Here is a 20,602-nt window from a genome sequence, read left to right as displayed (position 1 = left end):
GAGACAGGGAGAGAGACAGAGAGAGACAGAGTGAGAAAGACAGAGTGAGAAAGACAGAGTGAGCGAGACAGTGTGAGAGAGACAGAGAGAGAGACAGAGAGAGAGAGAGTCAGAAATAGAGATACAGGGAGAGAGACAGAGGGAGAGAGACAGAGTGAGATAGACAGAGTGAGAGAGAGAGAGAAACAGAGAGACAGACACAGAGACAGAGAGAGACAGGGAGAGACACAGAGAGGGAGAGACAGAGTGAGAGAGACAGAGAGAGAGATAGTGTGAGAGAGACATGGAGAGAGACATGGAGAGAGAGAGAGAGATAGTGTGAGAGAGACATGGAGAGAGACATGGAGAGAGAGGACAGCAGCTTCCTTCTCTCATTCTGCCAAATGTCCCTGCTCCTGATTAAAACAATTGTCTGTGAACTCCATGAGTGACACATCAACATGGGACAGGATGTGGTGGGGGGGGTGGGGTTTGGGAGGCTGGGGGGGGGGGGGGGGTTTGGGAGGCTGGGGGGGGGGGGGGTGGTTTGGGAGGCTGGGGGGGGGTGGTGTTTGGGAGGCGGGGGGGGGCGTTTGGGGGTTGAGAAACATCTTACCAAAAACACACACACACACTCTCGCACACACACACACACACACACACAAAAACAAATCACATTAGAAAGCAGTAAATAGCAGGGCCATGGACGGCCTTGCTGCTCCTGTGGTCTATCTGTACAAATGTGGAGTTGGGAGAGGTCAGTGATAGGGAGATGGGACGAGGGGGGATTGGGGTGTGCTGTTCATCGTGGGAAGGTGCAGGTGCTGCGTCACCCTCACATGCCTGGTCCAGCGATGCCACCCTTAGCCAAATATCCCGCCAAAGGTCGAGGCGATCACAACGCCCAGCACTACACAGCAGATAATAATCATGATTTTCTTCTGCAGTTAGGAGAGGGGGAACGATGGAGGGAGCGAGACAGGGCAAGAGAGAGAGAGTGATGGAGGGAAGGAGAATGAGAGAGGGTGAACGAGAGATGGAGCAAGAAAGGGTAGGAGGAGGTGAGAGCGGGAGGGATAGTACAAGGGAGGCAGAAACATGGGGACAGAGAGAGAGGACAGGGGAAAAGAAAAGTTGACAGATAAATGAAATATTAAACAGGTACAGTACAAGGTTAGATACAGAGTAAAGCTCCCTCTACACTGTCCCTATCAAACACTCCCAGGACAGGTACAGCACGGGGTTAGATACAGAGTAAATCTCACTCTACACTGTCCCCATCAAACACTCCCAGGACAGGGACAGCACGGGGTTAGATACAGAGTAAATCTCCCTCTACACTGTCCCCATCAAACACTCCCAGGACAGGTACAGCACGGGGTTAGATACAGAGTAAATCTCCCTCTACACTGTCCCCATCAAACACTCCCAGGACAGGTACAGCACGGAGTTAGATACAGAGTAAAGCTCCCTCTACACTGTCCCCATCAAATACTCCCAGGACAGGGCAGCACGAGGTTAGATAGAGAGTAAAGCTACATCTACACTGTCCCCATCAAACACCCCCAGAACAGGTACAGCACGGGGTTAGATACAGAGTAAATCTCCATCGACACTGCCCCCATCAAACACTCCCAGGACAGGTACAGCACGGGGTTAGATACAGAGTAAAGCTCCCTCTACACTGTCCCCATCAAACACTCCCGGGACAGGTACAGCACGGGGGTAGATACAGAGTAAAGCTCCCTCTACACTGTCCCCATCAAACACTCCCAGGACAGGTACAGCACGGGGTTAGATACAGAGTAAAGCTCCCTCTACACTGTCCCCATCAAACACTCCCAGGACAGGTACAGCACGGGTTAGATACAGAGTAAAACTCCCTCTACACTGTCCCCATCAAACACTCCCAGGACAGGTACAGCACGGGGTTAGATACAGAGTAAAGCTCCCTCTACACTGTCCCCATCAAACACTCCCAGGACAGGTACAGCACGGAGATAGATACAGAGTAAAACTCCCTCTACACTGCCCCTATCTAACACTCCCAGGACAGGTACAGCACGGGGTTAGATAAAGAGTAAAGCTCCCTCTACACTGTCCCCATCAAACACTCCCAGGACAGGTACAGCACGGGGTTAGATACAGAGTAAAGCTCCCTCTACACTGTCCCCATCAAACACTCCCAGGACAGGTACAGAACGGGGTTAGATACACAGTAAAGCCCCCTCTACACTTTCCCCATCAAACACTCACAGGACAGGTACAGCACGGGGTTAGATACAGAGTAAAGCTCACTCGACACTGTCCCCATTAAACACTCCCAGGACATGTACAGCACAGGGTTAGATACAGAGTCAAACTCCCTCTACACTGTCCCCATCAAACACTCCCAGGACAGGTACAGCATGGGGTAAGATACAGGGTAAAGCTCCCTCTACACTGTCCCCATCAAACACTCCCAGGACAGGTACAGCACGGGGTTAGATACACAGTAAAGCCCCCTCTACACTGTCCCCATCAAACACTCCCAGGACAGGTACAGCACGGGGATAGATACAAAGTAAAGCTCCCTCTACACTGTCCCCATCAAACACTCCCAGGACAGGTACAGCACGGGGTTAAATACAGAGGAAAGCTCCCTCTACACTCTCCCCATCGAACATTCCCAGGACAGGTACAGCACGGGGTCAGATACACAGTAAAGCTCCCTCTACACTGTCCCCATAAAACACTCCCAGGACAGGTACAGCATGGGGTAAGATACAGGGTAAAGCTCCCGCTACACTGTCCCCATCAAACACTCCCAGGACAGGTACAGCACGGGGTTAGATACAGAGTAAAGCTCGCTCTACACTGTCCCCATCAAACACTCCCAGGACAGGTACAGCACAGGGTTAGATACAGAGTCAAACTCCCTCTACACTGTCCCCATCAAACACTCGAAGGAACGGTACAGTATGGGGTAAGACACAGGGTAAAGCTCCCTCTACACTGTCCCCATCAAACACTCCCAGGACAGGTACAGCACGTTGTTGATACAGAGTAAAGCTCCCTCTACACTGACCCCATCAAACACTCACAGGACAGGTACAGCACAGGGTTAGATAAAGAGTAAAGCTCCCTCTACACTGTCCCCATCAAACACTCCCAGGACAGGTACAGCACGGGGTTAGATACAGAGTAAAGCTCCCACTATACGGGTCCTATCAAACACTCCCGGGACAGGTACAGCACGGGGTTAGATACAGAGTAAAGCTCCCTCTACACAGTCCCCATCAAACACTGCCAGGACAGGTACAGCACGGGGTTAGATACAGAGTAAAGCTCCCTCTACACTGTCCCCATCAAACACTGCCAGGACAGGTACAGCACGGGGTTAGATACAGAGTAAAGCTCCCTCTACACTGTCCCTATCAAACACTGCCAGGACAGGTACAGCACGGGGTTAGATACAGAGTAAAGCTCCCTCTACACTGTCCCCATCAAACACTCCCGGGACAGGTACAGCACGGGGTTAGATACAGAGTAAAGCTCCCTCTACACTGTCCCCATCAAACACTCCCTGGACAGGCAGAGCACGGGGTTCGATACAGAGTAAAGCTCCCTCTACACTGTCCCCATCAAACACTCCCAGGACAGGTACAGCACAAGGTTAGATACAGAGTAAAGCTCCCTCTACACTGTCCCCATCAAACACTCCCAGGACAGGTACAGCACGGGGTTAGATACAGAGTAAAGCTCCCTCTACACTGTCCCCAACAAACATTCCCAGGACAGGTACAGCACGGGGTTAGATACAGAGTAAATCTCCATCGACACTGCCCCCATCAAACACTCCCAGGACAGGTACAGCACGGGGTTAGATACAGAGTAAAGCTCCCTCTACACTGTCCCCATCAAATACTCCCGGGACAGGTACAGCACGGGGGTAGATACAGAGTAAAGCTCCCTCTACACTGTCCCCATCAAACACTCCCAGGACAGGTACAGCACGGGGTTAGATACAGAGTAAAGCTCCCTCTACACTGTCCCCATCAAACACTCCCAGGACAGGTACAGCACGGGTTAGATACAGAGTAAAGCTCCCTCTACACTGTCCCCATCAAACACTCCCAGGACAGGTATAGCACGGGGTTAGATACAGAGTAAAGCTCCCTCTACACTGTCCCCATCAAACACTCCCAGGACAGGTACAGCACGGAGATAGATACAGAGTAAAGCTCCCGCTACACTGCCCCCATCTAACACTCCCAGGACAGGTACAGCACGGGGTTAGATAAAGAGTAAAACTCCCTCTACACTGTCCCCATCAAACACTCCCAGGACAGGTACAGCACGGGGTTAGATACAGAGTAAAGCTCCCTCTACACTGTCCCCATCAAACACTCCCAGGACAGGTACAGAACGGGGTTAGATACACAGTAAAGCCCCCTCTACACTTTCCCTATCGAACACTCACAGGACAGGTACAGCACGGGGTTAGATACAGAGTAAAGCTCACTCGACACTGTCCCCATTAAACACTCCCAGGACATGTACAGCACAGGGTTAGATACAGAGTCAAACTCCCTCTACACTGTCCCCATCAAACACTCCCAGGACAGGTACAGCATGGGGTAAGATACAGGGTAAAGCTCCCTCTACACTGTCCCCATCAAACACTGCCAGGACAGGTACAGCACGGGGTTAGATACACAGTAAAGCCCCCTCTACACTGACCCCATCAAACACTCACAGGACAGGTACAGCACGGGGTTAGATAAAGAGTAAAGCTCCCTCTACACTGTCCCCATCAAACATTCACAGGACAGGTACAGCACGGGGTCAGACACACAGTAAAGCCCCCTCTACACTGTCCCCATAAAACACTCCCAGGACAGGTACAGCATGGGGTAAGATACAGGGTAAAGCTCCCGTTACACTGTCCCCATCAAACCCTCCCAGGACAGGTACAGCACGGGGTTAGATACAGAGTAAAGCTCGCTCTACACTGTCCCCATCAAACACTGCCAGGACAGGTACAGCACAGGGTTAGATACAGAGTCAAACTCCCTCTACACTGTCCCCATCAAACACTCCCAGGAACGGTACAGTATGGGGTAAGATACAGGGTAAAGCTCCCTCTACACTGTCCCCATCAAACACTCCCAGGACAGGTAAAGCACGTTGTTGATACAGAGTAAAGCTCCCTCTACACTGACCCCATCAAACACTCACAGGACAGGTACAGCACGGGGTTAGATAAAGAGTAAAGCTCCCTCTACACTGTCCCCATCAAACACTCTCAGGACAGGTACAGCACGGGGTTAGATACAGAGTAAAGCTCCCACTATACGGGCCCTATCAAACACTCCCGGGACAGGTACAGCACGGGGTTAGATACAGAGTAAAGCTCCCTCTACACTGTCCCCATCAAACACTGCCAGGACAGGTACAGCACGGGGTTTGATACAGAGTAAAGCTCCCTCTACACTGTCCCCATCAAACACTGCCAGGACAGGTACAGCACGGGGTTAGATACAGAGTAAAGCTCCCTCTACACTGTCCCTATCAAACACTGCCAGGACAGGTACAGCACGGGGTTAGATACAGAGTAAAGCTCCCTCTACACTGTCCCCATCAAACACTCCCGGGACAGGTACAGCACGGGGTTAGATACAGAGTAAAGCTCCCTCTACACAGTCCCCATCAAACACTCCCTGGACAGGCAGAGCACGGGGTTCGATACAGAGTAAAGCTCCCTCTACACTGTCCCCATCAAACACTCCCAGGACAGGTACAGCACAAGGTTAGATACAGAGTAAAGCTCCCTCTACACTGTCCCCATCAAACACTCCCAGGACAGGTACAGCACGGGGTTAGATACAGAGTAAAGATCCCTCTACACTGTCCCCAACAAACATTCCCAGGACAGGTACAGCACGGGGTTAGATACAGAGTAAATCTCCATCGACACTGCCCCCATCAAACACTCCCAGCACAGGTACAGCACGGGGTTAGATACAGAGTAAAGCTCCCTCTACACTGTCCCCATCAAACACTCCCGGGACAGGTACAGCACGGGGGTAGATACAGAGTAAAGCTCCCTCTACACTGTCCCCATCAAACACTCCCAGGACAGGTACAGCACGGGGTTAGATACAGAGTAAAGCTCCCTCTACACTGTCCCCATCAAACACTCCCAGGACAGGTACAGCACGGAGATAGATACAGAGTAAAGCTCCGTCTACACTGCCCCCATCTAACACTCCCAGGACAGGAACAGCACGGGGTTAGATAAAGAGTAAAGCTCCCTCTACACTGTCCCCATCAAACACTCCCAGGACAGGTACAGCACGGGGTTAGATACAGAGTAAAGCTCACACTATACGGGCCCTATCAAACACTCCCGGGACAGGTACAGCACGGGGTTAGATACAGAGTAAAGCTCCCTCTACACTGTCCCCATCAAACACTGCCAGGACAGGTACAGCACGGGGTTAGATACAGAGTAAAGCTCCCTCTACACTGTCCCCATCAAACACTGCCAGGACAGGTACAGCACGGGGTTAGATACAGAGTAAAGCTCCCTCTACACTGTCCCTATCAAACACTGCCAGGACAGGTACAGCACGGGGTTAGATACAGAGTAAAGCTCCCTCTACACTGTCCCCATCAAACACTCCCGGGACAGGTACAGCACGGGGTTAGATACAGAGTAAAGTTCCCTCTACACTGTCCCCATCAAACACTCCCTGGACAGGCAGAGCACGGGGTTCGATACAGAGTAAAGCTCCCTCTACACTGTCCCCATCAAACACTCCCAGGACAGGTACAGCACAAGGTTAGATACAGAGTAAAGCTCCCTCTACACTGTCCCCATCAAACACTCCCAGGACAGGTACAGCACGGGGTTAGATACAGAGTAAAGCTCCCTCTACACTGTCCCCAACAAACATTCCCAGGACAGGTACAGTATGGGGTAAGATACAGGGTAAAGCTCCCTCTACACTGTCCCCATCAAACACTCCCAGGACAGGTAAAGCACGTTGTTGATACAGAGTAAAGCTCCCTCTACACTGACCCCATCAAACACTCACAGGACAGGTACAGCACGGGGTTAGATAAAGAGTAAAGCTCCCTCTACACTGTCCCCATCAAACACTCTCAGGACAGGTACAGCACGGGGTTAGATACAGAGTAAAGCTCCCACTATACGGGCCCTATCAAACACTCCCGGGACAGGTACAGCACGGGGTTAGATACAGAGTAAAGCTCCCTCTACACTGTCCCCATCAAACACTGCCAGGACAGGTACAGCACGGGGTTTGATACAGAGTAAAGCTCCCTCTACACTGTCCCCATCAAACACTGCCAGGACAGGTACAGCACGGGGTTAGATACAGAGTAAAGCTCCCTCTACACTGTCCCTATCAAACACTGCCAGGACAGGTACAGCACGGGGTTAGATACAGAGTAAAGCTCCCTCTACACTGTCCCCATCAAACACTCCCGGGACAGGTACAGCACGGGGTTAGATACAGAGTAAAGCTCCCTCTACACAGTCCCCATCAAACACTCCCTGGACAGGCAGAGCACGGGGTTCGATACAGAGTAAAGCTCCCTCTACACTGTCCCCATCAAACACTCCCAGGACAGGTACAGCACAAGGTTAGATACAGAGTAAAGCTCCCTCTACACTGTCCCCATCAAACACTCCCAGGACAGGTACAGCACGGGGTTAGATACAGAGTAAAGATCCCTCTACACTGTCCCCAACAAACATTCCCAGGACAGGTACAGCACGGGGTTAGATACAGAGTAAATCTCCATCGACACTGCCCCCATCAAACACTCCCAGGACAGGTACAGCACGGGGTTAGATACAGAGTAAAGCTCCCTCTACACTGTCCCCATCAAACACTCCCGGGACAGGTACAGCACGGGGGTAGATACAGAGTAAAGCTCCCTCTACACTGTCCCCATCAAACACTCCGAGGACAGGTACAGCACGGGGTTAGATACAGAGTAAAGCTCCCTCTACACTGTCCCCATCAAACACTCCCAGGACAGGTACAGCACGGGTTAGATACAGAGTAAAGCTCCCTCTACACTGTCCCCATCAAACACTCCCAGGACAGGTACAGCACGGGGTTAGATACAGAGTAAAGCTCCCTCTACACTGTCCCCATCAAACACTCCCAGGACAGGTACAGCACGGAGATAGATACAGAGTAAAGCTCCGTCTACACTGCCCCCATCTAACACTCCCAGGACAGGAACAGCACGGGGTTAGATAAAGAGTAAAGCTCCCTCTACACTGTCCCCATCAAACACTCCCTGGACAGGCAGAGCACGGGGTTCGATACAGAGTAAAGCTCCCTCTACACTGTCCCCATCAAACACACCCAGGACAGGTACAGCACAAGGTTAGATACAGAGTAAAGCTCCCTCTACACTGTCCCCATCAAACACTCCCAGGACAGGTACAGCACGGGGTTAGATACAGAGTAAAGCTCCCTCTACACTGTCCCCATCAAACACTCCCAGGACAGGTACAGCACGGAGATAGATACAGAGTAAAGCTCCGTCTACACTGCCCCCATCTAACACTCCCAGGACAGGAACAGCACGGGGTTAGATACAGAGTAAAGCTCCCTCTACACTGTCCCCATCAAACACTCCCTGGACAGGCAGAGCACGGGGTTCGATACAGAGTAAAGCTCCCTCTACACTGTCCCCATCAAACACTCCCAGGACAGGTACAGCACAAGGTTAGATACAGAGGAAAGCTCCCTCTACACTGTCCCCATCAAACACTCCCAGGACAGGTACAGCACGGGGTTAGATACAGAGTAAAGCTCCCTCTACACTGTCCCCAACAAACATTCCCAGGACAGGTACAGCACGGGGTTAGATACAGAGTAAATCTCCATCGACACTGCCCCCATCAAACACTCCCAGGACAGGTACAGCACGGGGTTAGATACAGAGTAAAGCTCCCTCTACACTGTCCCCATCAAATACTCCCGGGACAGGTACAGCACGGGGGTAGATACAGAGTAAAGCTCCCTCTACACTGTCCCCATCAAACACTCCCAGGACAGGTACAGCACGGGGTTAGATACAGAGTAAAGCTCCCTCTACACTGTCCCCATCAAACACTCCCAGGACAGGTACAGCACGGGTTAGATACAGAGTAAAGCTCCCTCTACACTGTCCCCATCAAACACTCCCAGGACAGGTATAGCACGGGGTTAGATACAGAGTAAAGCTCCCTCTACACTGTCCCCATCAAACACTCCCAGGACAGGTACAGCACGGAGATAGATACAGAGTAAAGCTCCCGCTACACTGCCCCCATCTAACACTCCCAGGACAGGTACAGCACGGGGTTAGATAAAGAGTAAAGCTCCCTCTACACTGTCCCCATCAAACACTCCCAGGACAGGTACAGCACGGGGTTAGATACAGAGTAAAGCTCCCTCTACACTGTCCCCATCAAACACTCCCAGGACAGGTACAGAACGGGGTTAGATACACAGTAAAGCCCCCTCTACACTTTCCCTATCGAACACTCACAGGACAGGTACAGCACGGGGTTAGATACAGAGTAAAGCTCACTCGACACTGTCCCCATTAAACACTCCCAGGACATGTACAGCACAGGGTTAGATACAGAGTCAAACTCCCTCTACACTGTCCCCATCAAACACTCCCAGGACAGGTACAGCATGGGGTAAGATACAGGGTAAAGCTCCCTCTACACTGTCCCCATCAAACACTGCCAGGACAGGTACAGCACGGGGTTAGATACACAGTAAAGCCCCCTCTACACTGACCCCATCAAACACTCACAGGACAGGTACAGCACGGGGTTAGATAAAGAGTAAAGCTCCCTCTACACTGTCCCCATCAAACATTCACAGGACAGGTACAGCACGGGGTCAGACACACAGTAAAGCCCCCTCTACACTGTCCCCATAAAACACTCCCAGGACAGGTACAGCATGGGGTAAGATACAGGGTAAAGCTCCCGTTACACTGTCCCCATCAAACCCTCCCAGGACAGGTACAGCACGGGGTTAGATACAGAGTAAAGCTCGCTCTACACTGTCCCCATCAAACACTGCCAGGACAGGTACAGCACAGGGTTAGATACAGAGTCAAACTCCCTCTACACTGTCCCCATCAAACACTCCCAGGAACGGTACAGTATGGGGTAAGATACAGGGTAAAGCTCCCTCTACACTGTCCCCATCAAACACTCCCAGGACAGGTAAAGCACGTTGTTGATACAGAGTAAAGCTCCCTCTACACTGACCCCATCAAACACTCACAGGACAGGTACAGCACGGGGTTAGATAAAGAGTTAAGCTCCCTCTACACTGTCCCCATCAAACACTCTCAGGACAGGTACAGCACGGGGTTAGATACAGAGTAAAGCTCCCACTATACGGGCCCTATCAAACACTCCCGGGACAGGTACAGCACGGGGTTAGATACAGAGTAAAGCTCCCTCTACACTGTCCCCATCAAACACTGCCAGGACAGGTACAGCACGGGGTTTGATACAGAGTAAAGCTCCCTCTACACTGTCCCCATCAAACACTGCCAGGACAGGTACAGCACGGGGTTAGATACAGAGTAAAGCTCCCTCTACACTGTCCCTATCAAACACTGCCAGGACAGGTACAGCACGGGGTTAGATACAGAGTAAAGCTCCCTCTACACTGTCCCCATCAAACACTCCCGGGACAGGTACAGCACGGGGTTAGATACAGAGTAAAGCTCCCTCTACACAGTCCCCATCAAACACTCCCTGGACAGGCAGAGCACGGGGTTCGATACAGAGTAAAGCTCCCTCTACACTGTCCCCATCAAACACTCCCAGGACAGGTACAGCACAAGGTTAGATACAGAGTAAAGCTCCCTCTACACTGTCCCCATCAAACACTCCCAGGACAGGTACAGCACGGGGTTAGATACAGAGTAAAGATCCCTCTACACTGTCCCCAACAAACATTCCCAGGACAGGTACAGCACGGGGTTAGATACAGAGTAAATCTCCATCGACACTGCCCCCATCAAACACTCCCAGCACAGGTACAGCACGGGGTTAGATACAGAGTAAAGCTCCCTCTACACTGTCCCCATCAAACACTCCCGGGACAGGTACAGCACGGGGGTAGATACAGAGTAAAGCTCCCTCTACACTGTCCCCATCAAACACTCCCAGGACAGGTACAGCACGGGGTTAGATACAGAGTAAAGCTCCCTCTACACTGTCCCCATCAAACACTCCCAGGACAGGTACAGCACGGAGATAGATACAGAGTAAAGCTCCGTCTACACTGCCCCCATCTAACACTCCCAGGACAGGAACAGCACGGGGTTAGATAAAGAGTAAAGCTCCCTCTACACTGTCCCCATCAAACACTCCCAGGACAGGTACAGCACGGGGTTAGATACAGAGTAAAGCTCACACTATACGGGCCCTATCAAACACTCCCGGGACAGGTACAGCACGGGGTTAGATACAGAGTAAAGCTCCCTCTACACTGTCCCCATCAAACACTGCCAGGACAGGTACAGCACGGGGTTAGATACAGAGTAAAGCTCCCTCTACACTGTCCCCATCAAACACTGCCAGGACAGGTACAGCACGGGGTTAGATACAGAGTAAAGCTCCCTCTACACTGTCCCTATCAAACACTGCCAGGACAGGTACAGCACGGGGTTAGATACAGAGTAAAGCTCCCTCTACACTGTCCCCATCAAACACTCCCGGGACAGGTACAGCACGGGGTTAGATACAGAGTAAAGTTCCCTCTACACTGTCCCCATCAAACACTCCCTGGACAGGCAGAGCACGGGGTTCGATACAGAGTAAAGCTCCCTCTACACTGTCCCCATCAAACACTCCCAGGACAGGTACAGCACAAGGTTAGATACAGAGTAAAGCTCCCTCTACACTGTCCCCATCAAACACTCCCATGACAGGTACAGCACGGGGTTAGATACAGAGTAAAGCTCCCTCTACACTGTCCCCAACAAACATTCCCAGGACAGGTACAGTATGGGGTAAGATACAGGGTAAAGCTCCCTCTACACTGTCCCCATCAAACACTCCCAGGACAGGTAAAGCACGTTGTTGATACAGAGTAAAGCTCCCTCTACACTGACCCCATCAAACACTCACAGGACAGGTACAGCACGGGGTTAGATAAAGAGTAAAGCTCCCTCTACACTGTCCCCATCAAACACTCTCAGGACAGGTACAGCACGGGGTTAGATACAGAGTAAAGCTCCCACTATACGGGCCCTATCAAACACTCCCGGGACAGGTACAGCACGGGGTTAGATACAGAGTAAAGCTCCCTCTACACTGTCCCCATCAAACACTGCCAGGACAGGTACAGCACGGGGTTTGATACAGAGTAAAGCTCCCTCTACACTGTCCCCATCAAACACTGCCAGGACAGGTACAGCACGGGGTTAGATACAGAGTAAAGCTCCCTCTACACTGTCCCTATCAAACACTGCCAGGACAGGTACAGCACGGGGTTAGATACAGAGTAAAGCTCCCTCTACACTGTCCCCATCAAACACTCCCGGGACAGGTACAGCACGGGGTTAGATACAGAGTAAAGCTCCCTCTACACAGTCCCCATCAAACACTCCCTGGACAGGCAGAGCACGGGGTTCGATACAGAGTAAGGCTCCCTCTACACTGTCCCCATCAAACACTCCCAGGACAGGTACAGCACAAGGTTAGATACAGAGTAAAGCTCCCTCTACACTGTCCCCATCAAACACTCCCAGGACAGGTACAGCACGGGGTTAGATACAGAGTAAAGATCCCTCTACACTGTCCCCAACAAACATTCCCAGGACAGGTACAGCACGGGGTTAGATACAGAGTAAATCTCCATCGACACTGCCCCCATCAAACACTCCCAGGACAGGTACAGCACGGGGTTAGATACAGAGTAAAGCTCCCTCTACACTGTCCCCATCAAACACTCCCGGGACAGGTACAGCACGGGGGTAGATACAGAGTAAAGCTCCCTCTACACTGTCCCCATCAAACACTCCGAGGACAGGTACAGCACGGGGTTAGATACAGAGTAAAGCTCCCTCTACACTGTCCCCATCAAACACTCCCAGGACAGGTACAGCACGGGTTAGATACAGAGTAAAGCTCCCTCTACACTGTCCCCATCAAACACTCCCAGGACAGGTACAGCACGGGGTTAGATACAGAGTAAAGCTCCCTCTACACTGTCCCCATCAAACACTCCCAGGACAGGTACAGCACGGAGATAGATACAGAGTAAAGCTCCGTCTACACTGCCCCCATCTAACACTCCCAGGACAGGAACAGCACGGGGTTAGATAAAGAGTAAAGCTCCCTCTACACTGTCCCCATCAAACACTCCCTGGACAGGCAGAGCACGGGGTTCGATACAGAGTAAAGCTCCCTCTACACTGTCCCCATCAAACACACCCAGGACAGGTACAGCACAAGGTTAGATACAGAGTAAAGCTCCCTCTACACTGTCCCCATCAAACACTCCCAGGACAGGTACAGCACGGGGTTAGATACAGAGTAAAGCTCCCTCTACACTGTCCCCATCAAACACTCCCAGGACAGGTACAGCACGGAGATAGATACAGAGTAAAGCTCCGTCTACACTGCCCCCATCTAACACTCCCAGGACAGGAACAGCACGGGGTTAGATACAGAGTAAAGCTCCCTCTACACTGTCCCCATCAAACACTCCCTGGACAGGCAGAGCACGGGGTTCGATACAGAGTAAAGCTCCCTCTACACTGTCCCCATCAAACACTCCCAGGACAGGTACAGCACAAGGTTAGATACAGAGTAAAGCTCCCTCTACACTGTCCCCATCAAACACTCCCAGGACAGGTACAGCACGGGGTTAGATACAGAGTAAAGCTCCCTCTACACTGTCCCCAACAAACATTCCCAGGACAGGTACAGCACGGGGTTAGATACAGAGTAAATCTCCATCGACACTGCCCCCATCAAACACTCCCAGGACAGGTACAGCACGGGGTTAGATACAGAGTAAAGTTCCCTCTACACTGTCCCCATCAAATACTCCCGGGACAGGTACAGCACGGGGGTAGATACAGAGTAAAGCTCCCTCTACACTGTCCCCATCAAACACTCCCAGGACAGGTACAGCACGGGGTTAGATACAGAGTAAAGCTCCCTCTACACTGTCCCCATCAAACACTCCCAGGACAGGTACAGCACGGGTTAGATACAGAGTAAAGCTCCCTCTACACTGTCCCCATCAAACACTCCCAGGACAGGTATAGCACGGGGTTAGATACAGAGTAAAGCTCCCTCTACACTGTCCCCATCAAACACTCCCAGGACAGGTACAGCACGGAGATAGATACAGAGTAAAGCTCCCGCTACACTGCCCCCATCTAACACTCCCAGGACAGGTACAGCACGGGGTTAGATAAAGAGTAAAGCTCCCTCTACACTGTCCCCATCAAACACTCCCAGGACAGGTACAGCACGGGGTTAGATACAGAGTAAAGCTCCCTCTACACTGTCCCCATCAAACACTCCCAGGACAGGTACAGAACGGGGTTAGATACACAGTAAAGCCCCCTCTACACTTTCCCTATCGAACACTCACAGGACAGGTACAGCACGGGGTTAGATACAGAGTAAAGCTCACTCGACACTGTCCCCATTAAACACTCCCAGGACATGTACAGCACAGGGTTAGATACAGAGTCAAACTCCCTCTACACTGTCCCCATCAAACACTCCCAGGACAGGTACAGCATGGGGTAAGATACAGGGTAAAGCTCCCTCTACACTGTCCCCATCAAACACTGCCAGGACAGGTACAGCACGGGGTTAGATACACAGTAAAGCCCCCTCTACACTGACCCCATCAAACACTCACAGGACAGGTACAGCACGGGGTTAGATAAAGAGTAAAGCTCCCTCTACACTGTCCCCATCAAACATTCACAGGACAGGTACAGCACGGGGTCAGACACACAGTAAAGCCCCCTCTACACTGTCCCCATAAAACACTCCCAGGACAGGTACAGCATGGGGTAAGATACAGGGTAAAGCTCCCGTTACACTGTCCCCATCAAACCCTCCCAGGACAGGTACAGCACGGGGTTAGATACAGAGTAAAGCTCGCTCTACACTGTCCCCATCAAACACTGCCAGGACAGGTACAGCACAGGGTTAGATACAGAGTCAAACTCCCTCTACACTGTCCCCATCAAACACTCCCAGGAACGGTACAGTATGGGGTAAGATACAGGGTAAAGCTCCCTCTACACTGTCCCCATCAAACACTCCCAGGACAGGTAAAGCACGTTGTTGATACAGAGTAAAGCTCCCTCTACACTGACCCCATCAAACACTCACAGGACAGGTACAGCACGGGGTTAGATAAAGAGTTAAGCTCCCTCTACACTGTCCCCATCAAACACTCTCAGGACAGGTACAGCACGGGGTTAGATACAGAGTAAAGCTCCCACTATACGGGCCCTATCAAACACTCCCGGGACAGGTACAGCACGGGGTTAGATACAGAGTAAAGCTCCCTCTACACTGTCCCCATCAAACACTGCCAGGACAGGTACAGCACGGGGTTTGATACAGAGTAAAGCTCCCTCTACACTGTCCCCATCAAACACTGCCAGGACAGGTACAGCACGGGGTTAGATACAGAGTAAAGCTCCCTCTACACTGTCCCTATCAAACACTGCCAGGACAGGTACAGCACGGGGTTAGATACAGAGTAAAGCTCCCTCTACACTGTCCCCATCAAACACTCCCGGGACAGGTACAGCACGGGGTTAGATACAGAGTAAAGCTCCCTCTACACAGTCCCCATCAAACACTCCCTGGACAGGCAGAGCACGGGGTTCGATACAGAGTAAAGCTCCCTCTACACTGTCCCCATCAAACACTCCCAGGACAGGTACAGCACAAGGTTAGATACAGAGTAAAGCTCCCTCTACACTGTCCCCATCAAACACTCCCAGGACAGGTACAGCACGGGGTTAGATACAGAGTAAAGATCCCTCTACACTGTCCCCAACAAACATTCCCAGGACAGGTACAGCACGGGGTTAGATACAGAGTAAATCTCCATCGACACTGCCCCCATCAAACACTCCCAGCACAGGTACAGCACGGGGTTAGATACAGAGTAAAGCTCCCTCTACACTGTCCCCATCAAACACTCCCGGGACAGGTACAGCACGGGGGTAGATACAGAGTAAAGCTCCCTCTACACTGTCCCCATCAAACACTCCCAGGACAGGTACAGCACGGGGTTAGATACAGAGTAAAGCTCCCTCTACACTGTCCCCATCAAACACTCCCAGGACAGGTACAGCACGGAGATAGATACAGAGTAAAGCTCCGTCTACACTGCCCCCATCTAACACTCCCAGGACAGGAACAGCACGGGGTTAGATAAAGAGTAAAGCTCCCTCTACACTGTCCCCATCAAACACTCCCAGGACAGGTACAGCACGGGGTTAGATACAGAGTAAAGCTCACACTATACGGGCCCTATCAAACACTCCCGGGACAGGTACAGCACGGGGTTAGATACAGAGTAAAGCTCCCTCTACACTGTCCCCATCAAACACTGCCAGGACAGGTACAGCACGGGGTTAGATACAGAGTAAAGCTCCCTCTACACTGTCCCCATCAAACACTGCCAGGACAGGTACAGCACGGGGTTAGATACAGAGTAAAGCTCCCTCTACACTGTCCCTATCAAACACTGCCAGGACAGGTACAGCACGGGGTTAGATACAGAGTAAAGCTCCCTCTACACTGTCCCCATCAAACACTCCCGGGACAGGTACAGCACGGGGTTAGATACAGAGTAAAGTTCCCTCTACACTGTCCCCATCAAACACTCCCTGGACAGGCAGAGCACGGGGTTCGATACAGAGTAAAGCTCCCTCTACACTGTCCCCATCAAACACTCCCAGGACAGGTACAGCACAAGGTTAGATACAGAGTAAAGCTCCCTCTACACTGTCCCCATCAAACACTCCCAGGACAGGTACAGCACGGGGTTAGATACAGAGTAAAGCTCCCTCTACACTGTCCCCAACAAACATTCCCAGGACAGGTACAGTATGGGGTAAGATACAGGGTAAAGCTCCCTCTACACTGTCCCCATCAAACACTCCCAGGACAGGTAAAGCACGTTGTTGATACAGAGTAAAGCTCCCTCTACACTGACCCCATCAAACACTCACAGGACAGGTACAGCACGGGGTTAGATAAAGAGTAAAGCTCCCTCTACACTGTCCCCATCAAACACTCTCAGGACAGGTACAGCACGGGGTTAGATACAGAGTAAAGCTCCCACTATACGGGCCCTATCAAACACTCCCGGGACAGGTACAGCACGGGGTTAGATACAGAGTAAAGCTCCCTCTACACTGTCCCCATCAAACACTGCCAGGACAGGTACAGCACGGGGTTTGATACAGAGTAAAGCTCCCTCTACACTGTCCCCATCAAACACTGCCAGGACAGGTACAGCACGGGGTTAGATACAGAGTAAAGCTCCCTCTACACTGTCCCTATCAAACACTGCCAGGACAGGTACAGCACGGGGTTAGATACAGAGTAAAGCTCCCTCTACACTGTCCCCATCAAACACTCCCGGGACAGGTACAGCACGGGGTTAGATACAGAGTAAAGCTCCCTCTACACAGTCCCCATCAAACACTCCCTGGACAGGCAGAGCACGGGGTTCGATACAGAGTAAAGCTCCCTCTACACTGTCCCCATCAAACACTCCCAGGACAGGTACAGCACAAGGTTAGATACAGAGTAAAGCTCCCTCTACACTGTCCCCATCAAACACTCCCAGGACAGGTACAGCACGGGGTTAGATACAGAGTAAAGATCCCTCTACACTGTCCCCAACAAACATTCCCAGGACAGGTACAGCACGGGGTTAGATACAGAGTAAATCTCCATCGACACTGCCCCCATCAAACACTCCCAGGACAGGTACAGCACGGGGTTAGATACAGAGTAAAGCTCCCTCTACACTGTCCCCATCAAACACTCCCGGGACAGGTACAGCACGGGGGTAGATACAGAGTAAAGCTCCCTCTACACTGTCCCCATCAAACACTCCCAGGACAGGTACAGCACGGGGTTAGATACAGAGTAAAGCTCCCTCTACACTGTCCCCATCAAACACTCCCAGGACAGGTACAGCACGGGTTAGATACAGAGTAAAGCTCCCTCTACACTGTCCCCATCAAACACTCCCAGGACAGGTACAGCACGGGGTTAGATACAGAGTAAAGCTCCCTCTACACTGTCCCCATCAAACACTCCCAGGACAGGTACAGCACGGAGATAGATACAGAGTAAAGCTCCGTCTACACTGCCCCCATCTAACACTCCCAGGACAGGAACAGCACGGGGTTAGATAAAGAGTAAAGCTCCCTCTACACTGTCCCCATCAAACACTCCCAGGACAGGTACAGCACGGGGTTAGATACAGAGTAAAGCTCCCACTATACGGGCCCTATCAAACACTCCCGGGACAGGTACAGCACGGGGTTAGATACAGAGTAAAGCTCCCTCTACACTGTCCCCATCAAACACTGCCAGGACAGGTACAGCACGGGGTTAGATACAGAGTAAAGCTCCCTCTACACTGTCCCCATCAAACACTGCCAGGACAGGTACAGCACGGGGTTAGATACAGAGTAAAGCTCCCTCTACACTGTCCCTATCAAACACTGCCAGGACAGGTACAGCACGGGGTTAGATACAGAGTAAAGCTCCCTCTACACTGTCCCCATCAAACACTCCCGGGACAGGTACAGCACGGGGTTAGATACAGAGTAAAGTTCCCTCTACACTGTCCCCATCAAACACTCCCTGGACAGGCAGAGCACGGGGTTCGATACAGAGTAAAGCTCCCTCTACACTGTCCCCATCAAACACTCCCAGGACAGGTACAGCACAAGGTTAGATACAGAGTAAAGCTCCCTCTACACTGTCCCCATCAAACACTCCCAGGACAGGTACAGCACGGGGTTAGATACAGAGTAAAGCTCCCTCTACACTGTCCCCAACAAACATTCCCAGGACAGGTACAGCACGGGGTTAGATACAGAGTAAATCTCCATCGACACTGCCCCCATCAAACACTCCCAGGACAGGTACAGCACGGGGTTAGATACAGAGTAAAGCTCCCTCTACACTGTCCCCATCAAACACTCCCGGGACAGGTACAGCACGGGGGTAGATACAGAGTAAAGCTCCCTCTACACTGTCCCCATCAAACACTCCCAGGACAGGTACAGCACGGGGTTAGATACAGAGTAAAGCTCCCTCTACACTGTCCCCATCAAACACTCCCAGGACAGGTACAGCACGGGTTAGATACAGAGTAAAGCTCCCTCTACACTGTCCCCATCAAACACTCCCAGGACAGGTACAGCACGGGGTTAGATACAGAGTAAAGCTCCCTCTACACTGTCCCCATCAAACACTCCCAGGACAGGTACAGCACGGAGATAGATACAGAGTAAAGCTCCCTCTACACTGTCCCCATCAAACACTCCCAGGACAGGTACAGCACGGGGTTAGATACAGAGTAAAGCTCCCTCTACACTGTCCCCATCAAACACTCCCAGGACAGGTACAGCACGGAGATAGATACAGAGTAAAGCTCCCTCTACACTGCCCCCATCTAACACTCCCAGGACAGGTACAGCACGGAGATAGATACAGAGTAAAGCTCCGTCTACACTGCCCCCATCTAACACTCCCAGGACAGGAACAGCACGGGGTTAGATAAAGAGTAAAGCTCCCTCTACACTGTCCCCATCAAACACTCCCAGGACAGGTACAGCACGGGGTTAGATACAGAGTAAAGCTCCCACTATACGGGCCCTATCAAACACTCCCGGGACAGGTACAGCACGGGGTTAGATACAGAGTAAAGTTCCCTCTACACTGTCCCCATCAAACACTCCCTGGACAGGCAGAGCACGGGGTTCGATACAGAGTAAAGCTCCCTCTACACTGTCCCCATCAAACACTCCCAGGACAGGTACAGCACAAGGTTAGATACAGAGTAAAGCTCCCTCTACACTGTCCCCATCAAACACTCCCAGGACAGGTACAGCACGGAGATAGATACAGAGTAAAGCTCCGTCTACACTGCCCCCATCTAACACTCCCAGGACAGGAACAGCACGGGGTTAGATAAAGAGTAAAGCTCCCTCTACACTGTCCCCATCAAACACTCCCAGGACAGGTACAGCACGGGGTTAGATACAGAGTAAAGCTCCCACTATACGGGCCCTATCAAACACTCCCGGGACAGGTACAGCACGGGGTTAGATACAGAGTAAAGCTCCCTCTACACTGTCCCCATCAAACACTGCCAGGACAGGTACAGCACGGGGTTAGATACAGAGTAAAGCTCCCTCTACACTGTCCCCATCAAACACTGCCAGGACAGGTACAGCACGGGGTTAGATACAGAGTAAAGCTCCCTCTACACTGTCCCTATCAAACACTGCCAGGACAGGTACAGCACGGGGTTAGATA

General features: G+C 51.7%; 1 protein-coding gene across 1 annotated transcript in view; it reads right to left on the bottom strand.

Annotated features, from left to right (window-relative positions):
• Positions 1-555: 555 nt before the first annotated feature.
• The window catches only part of stx1b (syntaxin 1B), a 196,532-nt gene continuing 176,485 nt past the window's right edge, over positions 556-20,602 (bottom strand). The window contains exon 10 of the mRNA XM_072484177.1: positions 556-920. Within this exon, the coding sequence (XP_072340278.1) occupies positions 843-920 (78 nt within the window). The 3' untranslated portion in view covers positions 556-842. The remainder of the gene's footprint in view (positions 921-20,602) is intronic.

The sequence above is a fragment of the Scyliorhinus torazame genome, chromosome 19 (genome assembly GCF_047496885.1).
Source record: "Scyliorhinus torazame isolate Kashiwa2021f chromosome 19, sScyTor2.1, whole genome shotgun sequence".
Classification (NCBI taxonomy): domain Eukaryota; kingdom Metazoa; phylum Chordata; class Chondrichthyes; order Carcharhiniformes; family Scyliorhinidae; genus Scyliorhinus; species Scyliorhinus torazame.
The sequence above is the reverse complement of the archived record's forward strand: the minus strand, read 5'-3'. Positions and strand labels throughout refer to the sequence as shown.